At 40.5% G+C, this 23646-nt stretch overlaps 1 protein-coding gene across 7 annotated transcripts; it reads right to left on the bottom strand.

The window, feature by feature from the left end:
* Window positions 1–1622: 1622 nt before the first annotated feature.
* MFAP3L (microfibril associated protein 3 like) lies at window positions 1623–23354 on the bottom strand. 7 transcript variants are annotated; one of them, XM_068137090.1, is made up of 5 exons: window positions 23207–23354; window positions 22866–22909; window positions 16081–16125; window positions 10467–10875; window positions 1623–6740 (listed from the first exon to the last, which is right to left on the bottom strand). In XM_068137090.1, the coding sequence occupies exons 4-5, from the start codon at window positions 10747–10749 to the stop codon at window positions 5875–5877; spliced, it is 1149 nt and encodes a 382-aa protein (XP_067993191.1). In that variant the 5' UTR covers window positions 10750–10875; window positions 16081–16125; window positions 22866–22909; window positions 23207–23354; the 3' UTR covers window positions 1623–5874. The 7 variants fall into 7 exon arrangements, with proteins under 7 accessions (XP_067993191.1, XP_067993187.1, XP_067993189.1 ...); XM_068137086.1 differs by lacking the exon at window positions 16081–16125; XM_068137088.1 differs by lacking the exon at window positions 23207–23354 and having other exon boundaries at window positions 22866–23023.
* Window positions 23355–23646: the final 292 nt, after the last annotated feature.

Below are 23646 nucleotides of genomic sequence, written 5' to 3'. Positions count from 1 at the left end.
GCAAGGCTGGCTGTTGATTTTTCTCATTCTTGCCTTGTCTTGTAGTATGAAACAACTTCCTGTTACATAACTTGAGGGTTCTAAGTCTGCCACATTTATTTACTACCATTCCTTTTGATTTTGTGTAAGAAAGTGGTAACTTAGCATCAGTTCATATTACTGTGTGTGACCAATTTAAAGGATTTTACATGATACCATGGATTCATGAGTCATTGTGAGACTGTAATGAGTCAGTTTGGGCCTGGGAGCCAGAGACCTAAATATAGTACATAGCATTAGAGCTTGGTACAGTTGGAGAAAAAAATTATCCATTTTGGGACTTGGAGAAGATCAGTTTGGAACAGAGGTGCCTGGAGTGCTTGCCTTGACCATTAACTTCACTCTGTTCTCATTTGAGGACTGTGGAGCTGGTGGGAACAGAAAAAACGTGCAGGAGGGTAAGACAGTGAGAGAAAGAGATGGAAGAAATGGACACTGAAAAATAACTGATTCTTAAGTCTCTTAGCTGCTTATTCCAGGTACTAGTGCAGGATGTAGGCTTGACAACGTCTAGTTCAGTGAGAAAGTGACGGTGTAGCACTGGAAATATCTGGGGTACCAACCCTGGGGAGCTCTACACCAGCTTTGCCTTACTTAGTTAGGAAAGCAGACATCGCTCCTCCCTCCCCCTTCTCTCCCACCCCTTGTTCCCATCTTTGTATCTGTGGCGATACTACCCACCAGCAGCTTTTGGAGTACTTCTGCAGTACTGATGCAAGGCAGTCTCCCCTACATAGTAAACATCTGATTGTAAGAAGCACTAGGACTGGGGGGAGCATGTTTCACTGCGTTCAGGAGCATAGCTTGCTTGTACAACTGCTTGATAATACCCTGCCTTCTTTAAAAATGTTCCAACAAAGCTGCTGGAGAAGCACCCTTTCAAAACAGCAGAAAATAGATGTGAAATGACTATTGTTTTCCTGATCTTGGCTATGATTTTCAGTTTAGAATGATGAGCAGCTGGCAAGGGCATATCTTTTCTATTGAAAGGGTAAGACCCCCCTACTCTATCTCTGTCAGTGACTGCCACTAGCTGCAAGTTGTGTAGCACCAGCAGACTGAGGACAAGGTATTACAGTGTCTGCTTCAAGTAAGTCCTCCTGATAGGCAGTCCAACTGGTGTAGGAGTGGGGGGTGAGTATGGCAATCCATACCTGTGTTTTGTCCTGGTACTAGGGTCCTTCTGCAAGAATAGACTTTTACTTCTTTGACCCCAACTCTGAAACAGCAAGACTCCATGACAGGGCTCAGAGAGGAAACAGCAGACAAATAAGTACTTTGGATTACATGCTGAAGTGCTGGCACACCTCCAAAGAGAAGATTCTATATACATGAGCAATCTATGCTACTGATATCAAAATCAATGAACAATTGGGTCTATATTCTGAAAAACAACAGCAGCTTGCATTCAGAGGTGTATTAAAACTTCCTTTCTAGGTAAATAACTGTTTCTCCTGCTCTGAGTTTCTGGAATATCAGTGGATGCACAATGAAAGATGTAGTTCCCTTTGACTTAAGCTGGAGCCATGGCATACTCTTACTAGGAAACTATCATCTTGTTGAGTGTGTACAAACTCAGCATACTCTGTGCAAGTTCTTTATTGAAACAATGATCAATTTACAAGCTGGATCACATTTCATTTTGCCACTTCAGCACAAACTGGTCTCTTTGTGGTTTACGGCTGTGAACTATAAAATCGTAACAGTTATTCAAATCAAAATACAGTAACTGCTTCTCAGAAGAACACATTCATATTTGTCTTACAGTTTCTTGAAAAATCAAAAAAGTATTTAATAATAAACAAACTATAACTTAAGATACTTCAGTGCAAGCATTTTCTTTGCATCTAAGAAGCTTTCGGTTGTCCCACTAAGCACAACATACTTAAGAGGCCAACTCTTAAAATAGCATGCTGCCAAGATATCCATGAGAACTCTTAAAATTCAATGTTGTTAACACTTTCCAGAATTAGTCTATCTGAATCAAACCAAATGTCAGAAAGCCCTGGTTATGCGTTACAGTACTTTTGTCAAAGGGTAACTGCAAATCAAGGAACGGACACGGTTATGTACAGTAGGATAAAACAGGCACTGATATTAAAAAATCACCGTCCGCCCACATGTGCCATTCTGCAACTCTTCCAATTAGAAAGGAACTTCTAAGCACAGCAGCGAACCGCTGTGCCTTGCCTAATAATCGTAAATTGTCACTGAAATGCTGATCTGTGGGTTCTTATAAATTTTTTAAATGACAATCTCAAAAAGGACTGAAGGGTAGGTTTCATCACAGGCATACTCAAATCAGAGAATAAAAGAAAGGATCAGCAGTAAACAAATGCTGCTCAGAATGTTGAGTAAGTAGATAGCAAGTGCTCTGATTAATATAGGCTTAATTTAGTGGGGGGAAAAAAATAGTAAGTGTAAAATTCAAATCCAACACTGATTTCTTGTGCTGCAGAAATCTATTCATGTTTCATGAAGTCTTGGCCAAAATATTTTAAAATGGTGTAAAAATACGTTGCAAATCTCTTTTCCTTTCTACGCCTGACTTGGTGTTCCTTATGCTTTTGGAATGCTTTCAGTTGGACTGGATTTTCCAGACTCTGAGTGTTTTAAGAACCATTAGTATTTGGAACAATGTAACAATAGGTGTGCATAGTCAAATGATGGGGACAGATCACTCTCACATCCCTGAAGTGCTTAAGATGCATGAAAATACACAACAATGCAAATATTAATGTTTTCTTAGAGCCACCCTTAATTTTATATTTGTTAAAATAAAATACCCATTTCCTAAGAAATACTGCGAGACAGAATTGTTTATAATAGCATATCAGAAAATCTGGAACGGGACAGATGGGTTTGGCTCTTGCTTCCCATCAATCTCCCACAACATATGTGCATGAAAACATGTAAATAGCTTTAGGCTTACAGGTGTTATACAATAGATGCATAAAGATACTGAGCAGCATATATGAAAACAGAAGAAGATTCCAGAACCATCACAATCTGTATTTTCTTCAGATACAGTGCTGTTCTGCTTTTGTTCTAAATGTCCAAAGATCTATAGCAGACTGGCTGGAGCAGTCCTACGTGTGACCCCCTAAGCTCTGAGTCCAGCTCCAGCAAAGGCAAGGTCCTTTTGACCTTATTGCAGATGGAATTCAACACTACAACTATACATGCATCTGATCCAAACATCTGTTGCTCATAGGCAGGTTGCAATGTACATCTGCGTGCACATCAAATACATCCTCTTTGTGGGCAGCCTTTGGAAAACAACTAATCTGCATCTTCTAGCAGGTTTACACAGAGATACTGAAAAAAACCATGGGAATTCTTTGCTCTCAATTGTTTCTCAATAAATAAATAAATAATAAATATCAAACAGGCTGGAGGACAGCCTGGGGTAGCAGATGGGATCAGAACCGCCTGGTACTGATCACCATATGAATACATGAAGGGGTCTGGTGTCTACTATAAAAAAGTCATAATTAAAAAAACAACTAAAATATTGTAGTTTAACAAATAAATTTGAAACATTTTATTTTGAAGTGTAATTTAAAAGTTGGTTTTATGCTTCCAAGGAGAACATCCTTGCTCATTTGTGCAATCGTAGTAGGGCATTAAGCAGGTACCTTCACAACGCAGGAGCTGGACAGGCAAACAAATCAAGATGTCTCTTTTCAGGTGGTTAAGGTGAGTTAAATGAATTTAGTGCAAGTTCCTGCTTTTGCTTCTACCCTTATCCTTTTTCATATCAGAAACAAATTAAGTAACTTGAAAAACTGCTGTGAACATTAAAACGAAATGTACTTTGGACTCAGACAAGAAGTGAACAGTTTGCATCAGTAGTATTTTCAATCACACAGGTCAGAAGTGAGGTTCTTTGTAGTATTCCCTTAGTCTACCCTGTTCTCTAGATTTATATTGCTGCGCTGGAACGGAAATATTTCCAGCCACATTCTTAAAGGGACTTTGCCCGCTATTTGGGCATGTGCAAATGCATTTTGTATAGATGCCTGCTACTGCAGTGAGCACAAATAAACATCAGGCAACTAAATGTTATCATATTCACAAGTTGGTTGCAAAATCTGATGTCCATTATTAAAAATGTATTTTTTAAAATAATCATAGAAAGGTAAGTATGCAGCCTTCCCTGCATCGCTTCTGAAACTCACCGAGTCTTCCTGTGTTGCTAGGGAAGCTCTGCACTTTAACATGAGAAAGTTGACATAAAACCTCAGTTCAGTATCAAGGGTTCTTTTAGATAGCTGCAACATTGACTTTGGTCTCAGTTAGCCATGCAGTTAACACAGCTTGATTGCCTCCAACGGACACTTTATGTAGAAGTGTCTACTTCAGTAAAATGTCCAGAAAGCCATCCACACATCACCTCCCAAAAGACCTAAGTAACTTCTTTTTCTGTAGTATATTTGACTCCAGATTTGACTATCTATATTTACTCTACAGTCCTTCTTAAACTATTAAGTAATTGTTCATTAGTCGTACATTAAATGTGTGCCAGGTAATTAAGTAATAGGCTATCAGCCCTACACAAGCTCCTCCTTGTGCATGTTTTCTTTCCACCCTGGAGAAGGTCCTTTTTATTGTCTGTCTGCAACATAAATTATCACTTCTCTTCCACTCCTGGGGTTTCCTGGCATAAATGTTGATCCTTTTTAACACCACAATCACTGTGATCATTAAAGCTTTAGTGGGCTAGAGTCACATGTACTCAAGCAGTGAATATCCTACAAAGGGAGGAGGGTCTTAAAATACCAAAGCAATTATAACAAAGTAAAGAGTTTGTGTGATCGTCATTGTAATTTCACAGAACATTTGATTATAATTTGTTTGCTTGCTTGGATAAAACACTCTCAGACTTATGATTTAGGATTGATTTTCAGAATATGAATCTGCACAAAATTGAGAATTTCAGCTTCTGCCATTTCAGCCTTGCCATCAGCTGATTGCTAGTGTTTGTAGGACTGTTAAGGAATCTGCATATCTTCTGGTAAGGTAGTGCACACTTACTCCTACCAAATGACTACAAAATAAGCTGCATACTTGCAGCTGCTGCCAGATAAAATTCTGGCAAAGTAAAAAATGGTCAAATGTATGCAAAACCCCCCAAAACCCTATTGGATTGTAGCTTTCTATAAGATGTTTCTAGGCTTTCCCAACTGTAAAATACACCTCAAAGTTGTTTCTCAGTGTGAAAGAAACAATTGTTGGCATCATCATTCCATGGAAAGGGAAAACTATTTCCCATGTGCCTAAGCACTGTGGTCTCAAATGAAACGGAAACATTTTAACTTTCTTTAATAGCCCTCTAAATCACAATGCAGCTGAGCAAACAGGCTTTGTAAATGGGATCTATTAGGATTTTATTTGGCTACTAGAGTGCTGCCTCTTGGGCAATATTTCAAATTCACAAGACAATATTTGCAAAAATGCAATAAATTGAAATAATGAGAGTGAAGGAGGAAAATTAAAACCAGTTTTATGTTTAGCAAGTTCAAGTGTCCTACATCAAAGACTACCAATGACTTCCAGGAGGCCACTACAGGTGACTCCAACCTAGAAAATGCTGAGGTAAATGTTTCTTGGAAATACTCCTAATCAAAAAGAGCAATTAATATTAATGTAATAGCAATTACTCTGCCATACATCATGGTAAACTGATGTCAAACTGAGAAGATAGTGCCAAATAACCCACACACATGCTTTTGTTATGATAGTCTCCAGGTAAGGCTTAGCGGCAAGTACAATATGTATTTTTAAAAGAGCTCCACCTGATTTTCCTGCTATGCATAGATTCAGGAGTAACTATCATACATGGCTTTCATAGATAACACATGTATTTTTGTCATTTGCCAATGCTGTGTCATCAGAACTGAGTTCAGCAGAAGGCTCAGGAGGGGGCTCTGCAGGGAGTGCTGGTGTTTGAGGAGTGTCTTCTTCCTTGGTGTCCAACTGCATGCTTTCTTGTGATTGACCATCCATGCAATCCTTTTTGGACAATGGGTGAACTGACACTTTTATTGCAATCTGTTGAGGTGGCTCATGTAGTGACGAGACATCAGAGTCAGCTGTGGGAGAGTCACTGCGCTTCAAAGCATTTGGGATCATGTACAGCTCATCTGTTTCAGTGGTTTCCTGGCCTTCTGCTGTCTGCCGCACAAAATTCTGTCCTTGTTCCTCCAGACCAACAACCTCCATAATTTCTTCCATTATAGTCCTGCAGTTCATGATGAGAGGTGGCAAAGGTACACTCCGAGCAAGTTCCTCAATATAGCGAGCAAATTCCATCGTCTTGAACTGGGTTACTTTGGCAAGCTCAAGTGTCTTGGCTGAAGTGATAATTGGGATACGTTTTGCAATCTCAAAGGCTTTCTGGAGTTTCTCTGCCCCTTCTGTTCTGAAGAATTCATTGATTGCTTTCTCAGTTTTCTTCAGATGACTGCTCATCATACACAAACGAGTAATGTTCAGTATCATAACAATGGTAAAAGCTACAAGGCAGACAATCATGTAATAGATTCCCATATCTCCAGAGGTGAAAACAACCCTCAGCGTCACAGTATTGTTAGCACTGCCATACACATTAGATGCGACGCATGTGTATTTGCCTCTGTCTTCAAAAGACACGCTGGTAATGTTTAATAGCCCATTGTCAAGAAACCACCATTTTCCTGCTGGAGAGGAGACAGAGTAGTGTAGTTAGAAGTGTTTTGTTCACATGACCAGCATATTCTTAAACATGAGTTCTGTCAAACCAGCTTCAGATTTTGGAAGAAGGAAACATTCATAAGACAAAGAATTTAGTATCACAAAGGCCTGCCTGTTTCTGAGATTCTATCTGGTCTGCTATCAGATCCATGACATCAACTCTGAATAATCAGATCATGCCCTAAAAGAGTCTCATTTAAAAAAGTTAATATGCATGACATCTATTACAATCTTATGGTCAGTTAGGTTATAAAGCTATGACTACTTACCCCAGAGAGCCTCCTAAGCACATGCCACTTCTTCAAAGAACAGTAGTAATGGGATTGTGAGGCAGAAAAACCTGCTAAGCCCTCCTTGTTTTGTTTCCCAGCAATGCATTTTCTTACAATTAGGTTATTTTGGTGTTTTGCTACTGTACTGTATATACTTCTGTTAAACCTCCAAAGCCCTAACATTTCAGACATCACGTAGTATACTGCTTGCCTTGTTAAGTGTTCCGAATCTAATTTTGAAGTATGATTTTTTTTTTTATAAAAGGGAAATAGGATCAGAGGAGTAACATGGATGGGTAAAAGAACAGTCATGACCAATTAAGAAAACATCTTTGCTATTATGAGCTTCTGTGCACCAAGATGGAACTTCTTTTACATGTAATTTCTATCAGTGTAATATAACTGATATTTTTACTCACAATATGTCATTTTACATGCACATTTAATTTCATATCCTTTGAAGGATATGGCACAGCAGGACAATTTAGCTATTAAACTGAGTTTGAAACAGCATGTTAAAAATCAGCACTTCTATCACTGCCAAAGTGATTCAAGATTCAGCTGGTTACTGTGTTTGCCACTATATATTAGTAATGAAATAGATTTTTAGTTCCCCAAATGAGCTTCATTTTTATTCAAATATCACATCCAAGGTCTGAGGATGTGTATTTTTTGCTTTATTCCATGTGATATGATTTACTAGATTACAACTTTGGTATAATAAACATGATTCAACCCCAACAGGAAAGCCTGGTGTCAGTTCTTCCCTTCACATAAACCCATGGTTCACATGGTGGAGAGAGCAGCCAGAAACTGTTAGAGTGCCTCCATACCTTTTGAATACTTCATACAGGAAGATGTCATAAAGAAGAAGAAATTGCACTTTCAGGTGTTTACCTGCCTCTATTATCAGAGAATTGTTTGCCTTTAAATCTAACCTAACCAGCTGCAACTTCAAGATGAGCAAAGACACAGAATCTATGATTAGAGGACTAAAACAGCACAAGACCCATGTCAATCACAGTGCAAGGATTACAGTCCTGCCACAACTGGTGTATACCTTGATTTATTTTATCCTTTTCATGGAAGTTCTTTTATTGTTACAAAGATTACTGTATTTTTCACTTTATTTATTTCAAGGAAGAATCTGTGGGCAATTCTGAAACACATTTGTCAAAAATCACCTTTAATTCAGAGAAGTTATGAGCTTATCCAAATTGGGTTTTTCACATTATCTTCAGTAGAAGCCTATGTAGAAAGTGTTCCTTCGTGATTCCTGCCAAAATTCCTTTATGGACAGTTCTTTATTACATCTTATTATACTGTTAGAATTTTTACTTTTTTAGCTGAAACACTATTTTTTTGCCCCATCTTAACTCTGGAAAAGTGCTGTATTGCTTTGCCTGAAATTAAAACACATAGAATAAATAAAAAGCTCAGTGTGGAGTAGATCTTCACACAGAATAAATTGCCCCAGTCTGCTAAAGTTAGGCAAATTCAGATGAAAACTCTCTTCCAGGTGAAATGCTAGCATTAGTAACAGATGACACTTCTTTCTCCACCTCTAAAATAAGAAAAAAGATGGAATATTGGCTGCTCAGCATTTCTTTGAATTACACTGTTGGGAAATTAGGTCTTTATTAATTGTAAAATGACAGGATGCCTTGCTGATATATCCTGGCTCCAGCTGTTATAAATGACATAATGGTATTGAACTGTGACTGGGCCTGTGCCAGTGCATCCTGGCAGACAGCATAAGCCTAATGAGAAAACAATGATTAGTAAAGGTATCATTGCTGGGTTTTGCTAACAATTCAGTACCATACTCAACATAACTATACACATAGTAAAGAATAGTCTGGTGCTAGGAAACATTTCTCACAGAAAGGCAGGCAGTTTCTTAGAGGAAGAAGTGCACTGTTTGAAGTCAAAATTATGTCACCTTAATACCACATCTGCAATTTTTACTTATTTTGTCAAAGTTTTTGCTCACCTACCTAAATATTTCTGTTAGTAGCTATCTCTCTCAGCTGACTAAAAGAAAGCCTACTAAAAGAAAGCTGGGGAGGAGCTGTTCACAAGGGCATATAGTGATAGGATGAGGGGAAATGGTTTCAAACTACAGCAAAGTAGATTTAGGCTGGACATTAGGAGGAAGTTCTTTGTAGTGGAGGTAGTGAAATACTGGAAGAGGTTGTCCAGAGAGGTGGTGGAGACCCCATTCCTAGAGGCATTCAAGGTCAAATTTGATGATGCCCTGAGCAGCCTGATCTAGCTCACTGCAGGGTGGTTAGATGAGATGACCTTCAAAGGCTTCTTCCAACCCGATGCCTTCTGTGATTCTGTGACTATAAAAAGACCTAATGTTAGATGCCTAACTGAAGAGGAACATTTCTGTTAGTCAGCCTTAGCAAAATGCTCTAGTGCACTGATCACAGTATGTTGCCATGATAGCACAAATTATATTGAAAATTGGCTTACTAGCTCAAATACTTCCTTCTCCAGCTTTACTCAGAAAATTATAAAATAATGTAAAATATCACCAGTTATGCAGTAAGCTTTTGCAGATGCTACTGTACATCCATCTGGGTCAATTATTGCTCCCATCATAGCAGAGTACTCCCTCATGTCAGCTATGAGTTAGGCAAGCTATCTTGCATTTACTTTGAATAACTAAAGAGTTTATTTCATCATGCTGTGAACAAAGCAGTCAGTATGGAAGGATTACATGAGCATAACACCGTCCACACCACCCTCCTCCCCCCCGAAATGTTCTGTAGAAGTATAATTAGGATTATCATCCAAACGTTCTATGTAAGGAAAACAAGCTCATGTGTAATTAAGGTCTCTGGCAAATGCAACTGAAGAGTCTTAGCTAAAGCTAGGAAGGCACAAACTTGGCTGGTCCTTCTGACTGCTGCCCTATATAGGTTTTTCTGTTGGTCATTCAGGGCATTTCTTGTTTCTCACACTCCCATGGCACCATGCATAAAGACAGCAGGCTTATCAGAGAGTTAGCTGTGTTGAATTCATGCCAATAAACTATTCTCATATATGTCTAGCAAACCCTCCCTTGAGTTGGAAAATAGATTTTGTCTTTTTTGGTGTAGAGAAGAACAAAAGAGGACAGAATGACAAATAAGATCAAACCTGAAATCTTCTAATGAAAAGAAGCCTGTCTACACCTTCTGTTAAGTGCTTCAGCTTCTTGCTATGTGTTGCTATAAACAGCACATAAAAAAGATGTTACGGATTTCTTCTGAGGTGCACACAGCAAATATATGGCTGCCACTGGGCTTTAATTTATTTTCACACAAGAAAATAGCACAGTCAGGCTATTAAATCCAGGTTGTTAGTCAACCTGCTGAAATCAGAAGTGCTTCTGGACAGGCTTCCTCAGTGAGAATACTAGGATCTTACCTTTGTTTTCTTCCTCTTGGAGCAGGCGGCCGTTGGAATTGTACCATCTGTAATGTGGACTAGGACTACCTTGGACATTGCAGTCAATCAAGGCACTACTCCCCTCCTTGACGATAATATGGTCGATGCGGGAGATTACCATAGGCACAGATCCCACGCTCACGTCAGTGCGGTTGAAAGTGCTGTTAGTCACATCCTCTGCAGTTGTCAAAGCTGCTAGTAAGATGACAAGGCGTGTTGTAGGCAGAAAGTACAAAAAATGGTGGCTGTTCAGTATGTTCATTTTCCTTCAAGTGGTATATGTGACTGGCTGGGAAGTGGGATCGGTTCTGTTGAATGCAGGCCCTTGAGGTGAGGAGGTCACAGAAGACTTCTACTTTGAGCTGTTCAATTTTGTGTTTAAAATATCCTATAAAATAAATAAATACATACAATAAGACAGCATGTATAAACAATTTATTAGATGTGCTCTTCTAAAATAGTGACACATCTATTAATGCATTTCATAATCGTCAGCTCAGTGTCTTGTCTAAATGCTAATGCTATCAGAGACCTTCTTCTTACTGGAAAAAGAGGCATGCATTTTCCTGACAATAGTGTTGTTCAGAGTGGCAAGTGTGGGAGAAGGCTTTCATCACCTAGACACTTAGCAGCAATTTAACTACAGCAAAAGCTACTGTTTTATACCAAAAGCTCTACAGACTTTTTTTTTTAAAACATCTGCAAAAACAACAGGAAAAACAAAGGTACAGCACCTTAAAGCCCTCACTGCAGCTCAGTGCCACGACTCTGGCATGGACATGGTCTTAATATGAGTTGTGGAACATGGTATAAGAAAGAATCTGCTCCTGGAAAGGTTTTTGGAGCTGTTGCTGAAATCCTTAATATACAGAATCTTATCCAAATACAATAGTGCATACAGCAAAGCTTCTCAGACCATTTACTCTCCTTAAGCTACTGCATTTTTTAAAGTTTTCTGAGATAAAACATACCTTGGAAGAATATTCTTAAAAGAGGAAATTTATACTCAATAAAGTAATTTCAATGCTGTTTTCAGACCAGATTTAGAAAGAAAGATACTTGCTAGTAACATAAATATGGGTAAGGTTTCTTCGAGATACAAATGAAGCTGGAACTTTTCTGTCCTTCATGTGGCGTTACACACTTTGTCTGTATACTTTTTCCACGCTCTCACTACAGTATTTTCCCTCAACTGGTCATCTACAAAGAGCCCTTTCTTAAACAGTGATTTCAGTTTGCAGACAGAGGATGGGGGTGTACAAATGTGCTCTTTATGGGCCTTATTATGCTCCCAGCAAACACAACTAGCATTCAGTCCTGACTGAGGGCACAATGTTGGCCTCAAAATGAGCACCTTTGAAAAATGCGCTCAGAGTCTAAGGGCCACAAATGATGTTAAAAATCACATCAAAGCATCCAAGTACATTGGCTTTATTTGTGATTCTAGAGTAAATAATGGAAACTTAGTGAAACTTACTAGTTAGAGGAGTTTACCTGGAATCCAATAGAGGTAACAAACTTTCCCCAAATGAACATTTCACTTGCAAAACTGTTTAGATTTCATTAAAGATCTGGTTGACAATGTGACTGCTAGTAAGGTTAGGTCAGTTCCATATATAAGGGAAACATTAAATGAAAACCAAAAAACCCACAATCCCCTCTCCATTTTTGAAAAAGGAAAGAAAACAACATTAGTGTCTTTCACTGATAATATTTGACAGATTTTCTTCTCCTTCCTTTGTTCTCTGTAATGAACTTTATTTCATAGAAATACAAACAATTGTTATTAAGCAAAATAGTTTCCTCCTTTTTGCAGGACAAATAATTAATGGAAATTATAAACTGTGGGGTTTTTTTTAGATAAGCTGCATACATGGTGTGGATGTTTGTCACCACTCCAAGCCTGCCCTCAATTTTCCTCTGGTTGTCTAGTTCTTGAATGTAGAAATATTTGTCTTGAAGACTCAGAATAATTTTTAACTTTACATTAATATGTAAGTCTCATTTGTCATATCAAGCAACATAAACAATTACCTCAGAAATCCATTTCTGATTATGCAAAGCATATAGAGCCTGCACTTTTGAAGTTCTCTACAGGTACAGCCTGTGCCTGCACTTTGAAAAAATCCTTTGATGCTCCCTATTCACTTCAGTAACTATTTCCACCTCATTTCTACTATTCCATTAACCTTGGAGATAGCTATTCTTTATGGTTACATGTATTCACTCCATAACATGTTTCGGTACAGTGTTAAGAGATCTGCATTGTGCCAAATAGAAAAGCAAAAAGACATATCATGCTTCCTGGCAAATGCAGGAACAAAGACTGCCTGGATTAGGACAATGGGAAGGGCGAAAGAACATTAATTGATTAAGCTTTCTGTTACAAATTACTGGCTGTGGCTTGTTATTGTATTTGATGTCCACCATATTTTTTGATGTCAGCAAAATCAGTAGTGATCAAAAAAGGTGTTTAGCATTGTAAGGAGTTGAGTGTGCTTATTTCATGTTTGCCTCAATGTTGTTTGTCCCAAGATAGTTTTACACCTGTTTGCCCCAGCTGCTTATTTACAAAAAACAGCTGATAACCAGACAAGGCCACAGGTTCTGCATTCAGGAGTGCTGTAATGCAAGCTGGGGCTCACTGTGGCAGTTTTATGGATCTTTTGATGGAGAAGACCCTCATAGATGACTGATGCAGCAGTTTAGAGCCAAAAGAACACACAACTAGCTGTGGGACCGGGGCTGATACATGCAATTTACTGCAGGACCAGGGCCGACACGTGCAGCTTACTGTGGGGACCAGGACTGACACACGTAACTAACTGTGGGTCCAGTTGAAAGTACTATAACCATGGCAAATGAATTAGGAACTGTGACCACATATCAGGTTGGAAAAGGTATAAAACTTTGATGGTAACAGGGAAGTTTGGAGCTCCCCCACTGGTTTAAGCCTTAAGGATTGGTGAGACTTGATCTTCAGTGGTAACTATCTCTGCTTTTGCTATCCCTTGCCTTTTCCCTCTTTTTCTGTATTTCTACATTTTCCCCCTGCACATGTAAATGAAATAAAATTCAAGTGCTTTTTCCAATCAGCTACTCAGTTCTGTCTTGGTTTCATTTGGGTCATCCCTAAAAGAACCTCCTCCTCTGCAAAAGCAGATCAAGACAAGCATGGAGAACAATTTGCATTCCAGAAGGAAATGAAACAGCATCACCCCAGTGGGTGAATAGAAAACCTGTGAGGAAAAACGTGCAGTGTATTGGGAAGCTCAAGGCAGTTGGTAGCCCACTAAATCCCTGCAGTAGAGGGATGTTGTGGTTGGCTCTTTGGAAAGTGTGTGATAGCAGTAATAACATAAGCTGTGGCCACTCTGTGTTTACCTGAATTTGACATGGTGTGTATGAAAGCAAAATCTGTACCTTTGTGCAGCAGTAACAAATGTGACTTGTTCTTAACATGGTCAAAGGGCCAGTTACTTGTCTGAAAATAACAGCAACTCCCTCACTCTGGCACAGAATTGTATCATAAGTAGCTGCAATAAATTAAGAATTAAGTTAAGAAATACAGTTGAATATTTTATGTCTACTGTGGGAGATTCATACCTACTCATGTGAGTCCTGGCAATGTACTTTCCCCTATATGTTCCTGGAATGCAGAATGCTGAGAAAACACTAAAAACCTATGCAGCTGCATTTCTGTTTGAAATAAACACAGTCTGGTGGCTGCTGCTATGAGGAATAACTAGGCAGCAGGCTTAAAGCAACATTTTTAGAAATGCTACTTTCTTATTTCATCTGGGAAGTGCTCTTGATGGACACCTGAGTATCTTTGAGAGGTCAGGGAGTGATTTGGCTGATGAATGGTATTTTGAGATGCAAGTTTAGACAAATGTTCCTAGCACAACTAGGAAATGATAAGGAACTTTTTCTTTGGTGTGTATCCTCTGCACTGTTAGTGGGGACAAAAATATGGAGGAAACCAAAGAAGGTTTTCTCAGCCTCACCTAGCACAAGAAAGTTAAAGGGTGGCTACACAGGGACCTGAATGTCCAGGACTCTCTGCTAACTTTTTGGGCAGGACCAAAACCACTAGTTTGGTTAGGAAATCAGGAAGAAGCAGTGAGAGAGAACTAAAAGGTTAGGAAATGTGCACATTTACCAGCATGCGGTGCAAAGGGAGATTTCCTGAGAGTCTCTGTCCTACAGCTTTGCTGTAGGCACAACAGCAGCCTGAAGATATCATGGAAAACAAATCTGGGAGTCAGATGTGTTAGAAGCATTAAACAGTGGAATATTACAGAGATCAATATTACTGATAAATGCATAGTGAACAGAGCAGGCATAGGTGAAGACCCAGTGGTCTATGGCACCATGGCACCAGAAAGAAGGGGCAAGACCCATTACTCCAATCTTCCATTGGAGGAGTTAGACCAAAACCAAGAAATGTTTTGTGCAGCTGCTAAAAGAACCACAATTTGACTACCAGGAACTATGGCTTGACCACAGTCCCACACACACTTTGCACAATAGTAGATAACATGGTATAAATATTACTTCCTTCCCCCTCCCCAGAGTGATACCTTGTGATAAGGTTTGTAACCTTGGCTACACCAAGTACTTCCCCAGAAGATCAGGTTTATGACTGAATCCATATTTTAGAGCTATAGAGATACTTTGTAGTTTGATGCATTTATCACTGGCATCTTAAAGTATCTCTCTATGTTGCATATAAATGAATAGAACTATCAGTGCACTGGATTGCTGCTTCTGAATGCAGCTGGACCTACAGCAGGCAGGCTGTTCGTGCATCTGGTGTTGGGCCTGTAGTCACAGCCACAACTGGGAGATGTGTTAAGAGATAAATCCATCTGTCCTTAGCCCTTCCAATCTCTGAGGCCCGACTACAACACAAGGGCATTCATCTCTTACCAAACTCATTAATCTTTTACAAAATTTATCCACTGCTGAACAGACCAAGCTGCTTTGGCAAATGCAAGTGATGTAAGGGGTTATGATTCAATCACACTACTAAATAGGGAGAAGCTTAAGGAGACTCAAACAGGACTGCTAGTGGTGTCTGCACAATTCTGACAAAGAAGGAAGAGAATCTGGAATAATAGAGAAATGGGTACAGTGCTGTCACTTTGGAGCTTGGCCATGAGAGGCAGTAATTAGTTGTGGCTCATGATCAATCTCATGAAAGTAGCCAAAATTGTAACCTTTTGTAGTAACTCCTCATGACTGAGAGTAATACAGAACAGTAAAAAAGGAGGACATCTGCAATACAGAATATTTCTCTGTAGAAACAGACTGTCCTCTGGGAGGATCACTATAAGCAAAGTTAAATTTCTGGTCACAGAAAGAACATAGGTACTCTCTCCCATCCTCAAAGCATGTGATCTACCTGTAAAAGATTTATAAAAAGTAAAAGTTTCTAATACATTTAATGTGGTTACAGAGATAGGTTTCCTTTTAATTTATTTTTTCTTAATCATTTTTAAAACTGTGCTGCATGAAAAGGAAAAAGGAGAGCCCCCATCTATTCTGAGCTACCGTCTCCTTCCAAAGTTTTAGTCAGGAACAACCTTACCTCACAAAACAGAATCAGAGGAATCCCCAGACACTCCTGCAGCACCTAGAAGATACACATAGTTTACCTGGCTGCATTTTGTCTGTAGCAACATTTACCACTGAGAGGTTATTGCCAGTGGTCCTTAAATATTGTTTTTGTCTCTAACCCAAATAGTATAATCTGAAAGGAACAGATTTACTGCTCTTGAGATAAATTTCCAAGGAAAACTGTGCGAGACTTGAGCCACATAAGGAAACTCTCAGGCTTTTCTTCTAAGTGACAGAATAGTCAGTTCTAACATGCTCTCTATGCATTTTTACCCAGAGAAGTTTCCTGGAATTCACCCCAGAACAAGCACAGCTGCAGAGTGCTAGTATTATTTCTAACTATGTGAAGCAGGTATGAAAACTGAGGTTTTAACTTCTCTATCCAAAATCAAACATCAGTCTAAACAGAAGACACAGCTTGGACTGATGGTTGGACAGCTTCAGAATACTAATCACTCAAAGATGTGTTCTGATTAACCATCTAATTTTTTGGAGTGTTTCAGGTGAGTTTGCTTCCCATAATTACTGCCTCCAACAAAAAACTACTATGGATGAGGGGCCACATTTATAAGTACTGTATTTGTGCAGAACCACATGATGACAGACTACAAAATAACAGATAAGGAGGGCAGTGATGCATACCTTTTCCTGGCTCACTCACTTCTGTAAGACTGGACTGTTCTTGTTCTTAGAATAATGTGTAATCCTATTAACTGTGAAGTTGTTCAATTCAAAAGTGAAGCATAAGAAACCAGCTTATTGTACAAATAAATTAATTATGTTCCTGTGGCTTTAACATTCCAATACTGTCTTGCTCAGCTTGTAAATTATCAAGAAAATGAAATTATTTTTATTCTAGTCCTCATTTGTCTATAAATAAATATCAAAGATGAATGAAATGAAAGCTAATTATTTATTTAAAAACTTCTTAGTACCTTTCCTAATTTCCATAGGCATTGCCTTTACAGACTGGGCAGATGTAAAAGTTAGTAGTTTTACTGGAACAGGAATGCAATTGGAGGAACACAGTAGGCACAGGCTGTCAGTTTACAGACTTAAGAGTGAGAACACCTACTGAAAAGGTTAAGCTATTAGGGTCCAGACAGGCAGATAAAGAGAAATGTCACTCACAACTAGAAGAAACTTTCTGACTGATTTTTCTAGTCACAGAATCATTTTGGTTGGAAAAGACCTTTAAGATCATTGACTACAACCGTTATAGAACTCTACCAAGTTTGATGCTAAACCTTGTCCCTGAGCTCCAGTCATTTGACAGTTAATAAAATGTTAAGGGTTGGTTCCAAAAGAGCTGCTCTGTTCTTTCTCTTTGGGAGGATTTCTGTTCTTCATAACTTCACGGTTTTCTGCTTCCCTGGCTATGTTGAATAAGTGGCATGCTGGTGGTGTTTTTGTAAGAGGGAGAACTTCCTTCTGCACATCTAGACCAGGGTCTCCCCACTGGGCAGCAGCTCACAAATATATGCAAGTTTCAGTCCCTTCAGCTGCCTGGTTATCTTGTAGAAGCTTCTCACCAGGGCTGTGGGGTCCTGCCCTAACCACTTGAGTGTCTCACTCACTGCTTTCAGCACCTGATGGTGTGCTACAGACAAGACAGACCCAGGTTCCTCTCAGAGGCACACACAGAATTTTTAAGCAGGAAGTCAGTCGAGCTCTGCAACAGGTTGCTCAGAGAGGTTGTGGAATTTCCATCCATTCAGATGTTCAAAACTTGACTAGCCACAGGCTAAGCAAACTGGTCCACACTATCCCTGTTTTGAGGCCTCTAAAGGCCCCTACCAAACTAAAGAAACTACATACTCAAATACAAATTCCTATATGGGATGCTGGGATACTGCTTTCTTGATTCCCTTCGTAATCCTTCTGAGTGGCAGTACTGTAGAGTGATGACACAGATAGTGATGACTAGAGTCCGAGAAAAATGTGTTTGGCCTCCTCCATTGTACTTACACGATAAAGAAGTACAATGATAAGCCCTCTTTACTATATAGAGAAGACTTATTACAAGCCTAAGTAACTAGAAGTAGGTCATCCTGAGTGTCACATGGGACACACAAGGCAAGCAGGTGATCAGGCCTAGTCAGCATGGATTTATGAAAGGCAGGTCCTGCCTAACCTGATCTTCTACAGGGTGACCTATAGTGGATGAGAATATTGCCTACCTGGACTTTAGTAAAGCCTCTGATGCTGTGTCCCCCAGCATTCCCCTTCAGAAACTCATGGCACAAGGCTTGGATACGTGCATTCTGCACTGGATAAAAAAAATGGCTGGAGAGTGGTGGGGAATGGAGTTAAATCTGGCTGGTGTCCAGTCACAAGTGGTGTTCCTCAGGCTTCAGTACTGGGGCCTTTTCCTTCTAATATCTTTATTAATGATCCGGATGAGGGGATTGAGTGCACCCTCAGTAAGCTTGCAAATGACACCAAGCTGGGTGGCTGTGTCAGTCTGCTAGAGGGTAGGGAAGCTCTACAAGTGGGATCTAGACAGGTTAGACAGACAGGCCAAAGTTAATTGTATGAGATTCAAAGCCAAGTGTCAGATCCTGCACTTGGGTCACAACAACCCCACAGTAAGCTACAGACTGAGGGATGTGTGGTTGGAGAGCTGCAACTTGGAAAGGGACCTGAGGCTGTTGGTTGATAATCGACTCATGACAGTGAATATTCAGAGACCCTAATCCATTAGCCTTAAAATTAATAGATGGAAGACTGTAGGTATCATTATTGAAGAGTATCTCACGAATGCCAGACTTCTAAGAAGTTCCCTTTTGATATCATAGCTCTTGTAATCTGAGCACCTCTGCTGCATCAAACCAACCTTTTATGAAATACACTAAAATAACAAAACCACTCACACTTTTCATTAAATAAGTTGTAGTTCATATGTGCTGCATTTTGATAGAGACTGAGCAATTTAGGTGTTCTTTCCTGGAGGTATTTTAATGAAGTAAAAACAAATTTGTGTATTTAGTGGAGAGCTTTCTGTTTTTAATCAAGACAGGTACTGTGTTGGAAATGTCCTACTAAATTTTACTACCCATATTATAAAGCAAATTTAACATTACCAGTAATGGAGACTTTTTAAGGCTCAGCTTACGTTTGATTAGGTATACACTCTGTAAAGAGTTTTTAATCTTACAAGTAAGCATTATGATTCTGTAGATTATCTATATTTAATTCAGCATTTGTATTTATTTGGAAGCTGGACAATTACCACTCAATATAATTTTGTATACAAGCTATTATTACAGAAACATCTCTACAGCTTTTTAAGAGACACTTGCTTGACTCCTTGTTGAGCTCTCAGAATACCTGCTGCTTTGCTGCTGCACTAAATGCAGATGGATCGATGCTTAGAAGTCCCCTTTGTTAAGAAAGGGGGAACAAAGATGCCCAGAGAAACTCTCCTGCACTTCCACATGCATCTGCACACTGCCTGACCACCAAATTCTACCTATCCTTCATTTTCTTTACACACCTCTCATCTTCTAGTTCTATCAGCACTCTATAAGCATTACTGTGCAAACAGTTTAAATGACTAAAGTCAGCAAATCTCATGTGCTCTTGGCATGGCTTATGTGACCCTGCTAAGAACACAGCAATGCACAATGTGACCTGATTGACTTCTCTCTTGCTTCCTCTTTTGAGATGTTTGCCAAAGCTAACCTTCCTTTAAGCACATCTAATTGTTTTTTTTTCCCCAATGAAGGGGACAAAATCCAGATATAAGATGTTCAAACAAGACATAAAATTAAAAATCACCTTTTGTTTAAATAAAGCCATGAAGGGCTTTGCAGGGCTAAAGACTTCCACTATTTAAACTCTAAATGTTATATGTGCTTTGAGTAAGTGAAGGTTTTCAAAGCACTGAAAGTTTTCATTACACTATCTTTAACAAAAGGCTGCCATTTTAGTTGGAATATAAAAGAAAAAAAAAATAGGAGAAAAACCATTTGAGAATGACTAATTCTTCTTTATTCCTATAGAACTGGAAGATGGATATAATTTTAAATAACTGGCTTTCACATTTATTGGTTTCCAGGATACAGGGCAAAGAGGTTACACATGGATACTGTGATTAGGACAGGATTAATGGGGGAAGGAACTGAAAGGAATCTAACCATTCATGACTGATTGCAATAGGAAAGGATCATTTCAAGTTAAAAGTGCCTGCACCTATTTCCTCCACAAGTAACAAAACAAATAGCAGACAGGATTCAAATTAGTTTGCCCTGTACCTGCAGCAACCTAAGTCTTCCTTGTATGCAAATGTGATCAACTCATCCCTTTCCAAGTATGTCTATATAAGGCCATGTATATGCAATAATTTAGCTGGAAGCCCTCAGGAGTTTACTAAATAATATCTGTAATTTCAGACTTTTGTGCCAGTTATTTCTATGCCTGATTGAAAACTGTCATATTTAAGTAATGTCACTTTCTCAGCATCCCACACTGTCAGTAGGACTGTGCACCACACAGTCATGCACGTATGGTGGGACTCTGCACACAGCAGTGCAGCTGCACTGCCATATGCATGCCCTGACTCTGCCTGACTTAAAAGCATCAGCAGGAATCTTTTCTTAGTATGAAACTCTTGGAGTGGCAAAACCATGTCAATTAAATATTAAGTTTGAGTTAGGTAGGTTACTATTAATGTGATTTCTCTGCATACAGTGGACCTCTTCCAAAATGAGACTTTTACACACATCTGTACAGAGTTTCTTATATCTGATAAAAAGGTGCTACTCATGGTGATTTCCCTCAGAAATAAGAAAGTCCACTACCAAAATGTTTTAGACAGGTAAATCAAAATTCCTGAATCTGTTTGAATTCCTCTATCCTGTCACAAACAGGTCCAAGTTTTGCTTTCTCTTCACAGTCTTCCTAGCAGACAGAGGATATGATGCTCTAAACTGCTGTTACAATTTATTTTAGTCACAGTAACTGGTGAAAAGTAACAGTATCCTCATTATCTTAAAAATTATGTTTCTAAGGTGGGTCTCCATAGGGGTAGAAAATGTCACTGGTTTAGTTCACAAACTAAAATTAAGACTACAAAGAGAAGTTTACAAAGATGGCAGATCAGAATCACAGAAACTAAAAAGTTCCAGGAAGTATCCAGGAGCTTGGTCTTCAACCACAGTCCTCTAGTTGCATATTAAAATGGCCCAGGATATCTCGAAGCAGGGTCATAGGTGTTTGTGTCTGCAAAAAAGCTTCTCGTAAAGGTGCAACTTTCTGACAGACTAAGAAGCCCTGCTAGCAATGCTCTGTAACATTTACTTCAGCTCCTGGCAAGCTCAACTCCTGCTCTTACCATCAGTATCCAGATCTCAGTGGTGCCTTACACTGGCAAGAAGTTTAAACCCCAAAAGAAATGCCAGCCCCCAGATTCCCAACTTTCTAGGCAAGGACTGCAACAGAGATGGGTTCTGTTCCATTTAAAACATTCCCTACAGCCATATCACTGCATCACAAACATGACCCTCTCACAAACTATACGGGGGGTGGCTTTGCGTAGGGAGGCAACTGAAGTTGTACACGACAGATCACTTCAGAATTCACTTGCATGCTCTCACCATGTATTAAATACTCTAAGCATGACTGGTTTTCTCTCCAAGCTTTCAGGATGGGAAACATGCCTTGGACAAATACCATGTATCAGTGTGTTGAAGTAGGAAGAAAGCCTTTTATTGGTAGATGTTCTGCTGTTTGTCTAGGATTCTGAAAACATAAGAATCTTCAGGAGAAAAAAAGGGTGTACAATGTGCACACCAGCTGTGTAAGTTGCATTCAACAACTGATGTTGATATACTGCAATCTAAACGAGGCTTTCTAATAAGAAAGGATTACTACTACACTAACCACAACTACACCAATGATGCTGTTATTAACTGTACATGCTAAGACAGACAAGATTCCTGCCTTGCAAACACTGAGATCTGCTGTATTTTGTCCTACCAGAGCAAAGGCTCTTCCACAATGTAATGACTCTAAAATATTTCAACATTGTTCTTTTCCTTTTAACTCCTTTGTGGTTTTCCCCTTTAATTATCTTTATAGTCTTGCAGACAAATACATACAAGGAGAAAGCATGTAATATTTAGCATCGTTTGCACAGTTGGTGCTTTTATTTCTCAAGCAGGGCTATCAGGGAAACTCCATTTTCAGATGCTTCAATTTAACCACTGAGAGAAGACTGCTAGGAAATGTAGTCTCTTGCAAGACTCCCCACAAGTGTCTGCTCAGTACTGTTCTGTTCTCTTACATTCCCTTGCCCTATGCTGTTCCAATTTGTCACGTTAAGAAACAGTATTTGATAGATATTGCAAGACTGCTCTCAAGTTTTAGATTGTTCCCTCAAGGCACTTCTGAAACCGAGTTTTATCTCATGAGACTATCCTGTGAAGTAAAAGGGTAATTAAATCAAAATATCAGGAGACATTCTTTCTTTTAAATTTAAAGCGGCACAGCTACAGCTCTCCTGAGAAGCCAGCTGCACTGAAGAGCTCTCATCTCTGAATTGCCACCTCCGTCCTCTGTCCCTGCGCGGGACAGCAGCGAGCATCTCGGCTGCGGCAGGAGCACAGAAGGGGAAGTTCTCCGGTAACAGCTTTGGGCTCGTTACCTCTTTCACCTAAAAAAGCACATTTCCCTGCAAGCCTCGGCGCTGACGGGAATTAATCTCCTGAACTTCGATGCGGCACACAGCGTTACTGTCTTGCGCGCGTAGCTTACCGCTCTCTTCGGCGGGCTCCCCGAGAACTGCCGGCCCACAGCCACTGCGGGAGAAGCACAGTGTCGGGCTTGACAGGCTCACCGTACCCCCCACCGCGCGCACGGCCACCGTCCCCGTGCTCGGGCTCTTTAACATTCCCCGGGGCTACTCCACTCGCTACAGGGCTCACCGCAGCGGCTCCGCGCCGAGGACGCGGAGATCCGCAGCCAGGTCGCCGGCAGCTGCGGCAGGTGCGGGCGGCGGGGCGAGGCTGGGCAAGGAGGTGGAGGGTAGCCTACTCGGGACCGTCGCCGGCCTGCAGGAGGAACGGCGGCCCGCGTCCCCAGCCGCGCCCGCTCACCTGCCCGCCGGCAGCTCCCGCTCGCGTGCCGCTGCTGCCGCCGCCCCGCGGCAGCGCCGCCACCGCCGTACCCCTCAGCGCGCCCTGCACAGCACCATGCCGGGGCCGGGGCGGGCGGAGCGCGGCGCTGCCGCAGTGCCGTGCCGTACCGTGCCGCAGCGTTACCCGCCGCTCCGTCGCTGCCGGCTCCAGCAGGGGAAAAGTAGGTCAGGGAGGCACTGAGCATGCTCGGGGCCGGGCCGGGGGGCGGCCCCGGGGCCCGCGGGGGGCGAGGGGGGTGGCAGCGCTTGGTGCCGCCGACTTAAGGCAGGGGCTGGGGTTGTGCAGCTACCGCAGGGCCGGCAGAGGTTGAGCGGCGGCTGGAGGCGAGGCGGCAGAGTGTGGAAGGAGCAGGCAGCTGTGAGGCTGGTGGGCAGGAGACGAGAGTAATGTGGATGCCA

This window comes from Melanerpes formicivorus, unplaced genomic scaffold (assembly GCF_026170545.1).
Source record: "Melanerpes formicivorus ecotype bairdi unplaced genomic scaffold, bMelFor1.0.p_v2 SCAF_4, whole genome shotgun sequence".
Taxonomy (NCBI): Eukaryota; Metazoa; Chordata; class Aves; order Piciformes; family Picidae; genus Melanerpes; species Melanerpes formicivorus.
This window is presented reverse-complemented; position numbering and strand designations above follow the sequence as displayed.

Coding starts and splice junctions, on each gene's coding strand:
- MFAP3L (XM_068137090.1), bottom strand. CDS start 10,749: ATGAACATACTGAACAGCCACCATTTTTTGTACTTTCTGCCTACAACA. Junction 6,741..10,466: donor CCAAGAGGAAGAAAACAAAG/GTAAGATCCTAG, acceptor TCTCCTCTCCAG/CAGGAAAATGGTGGTTTCTT.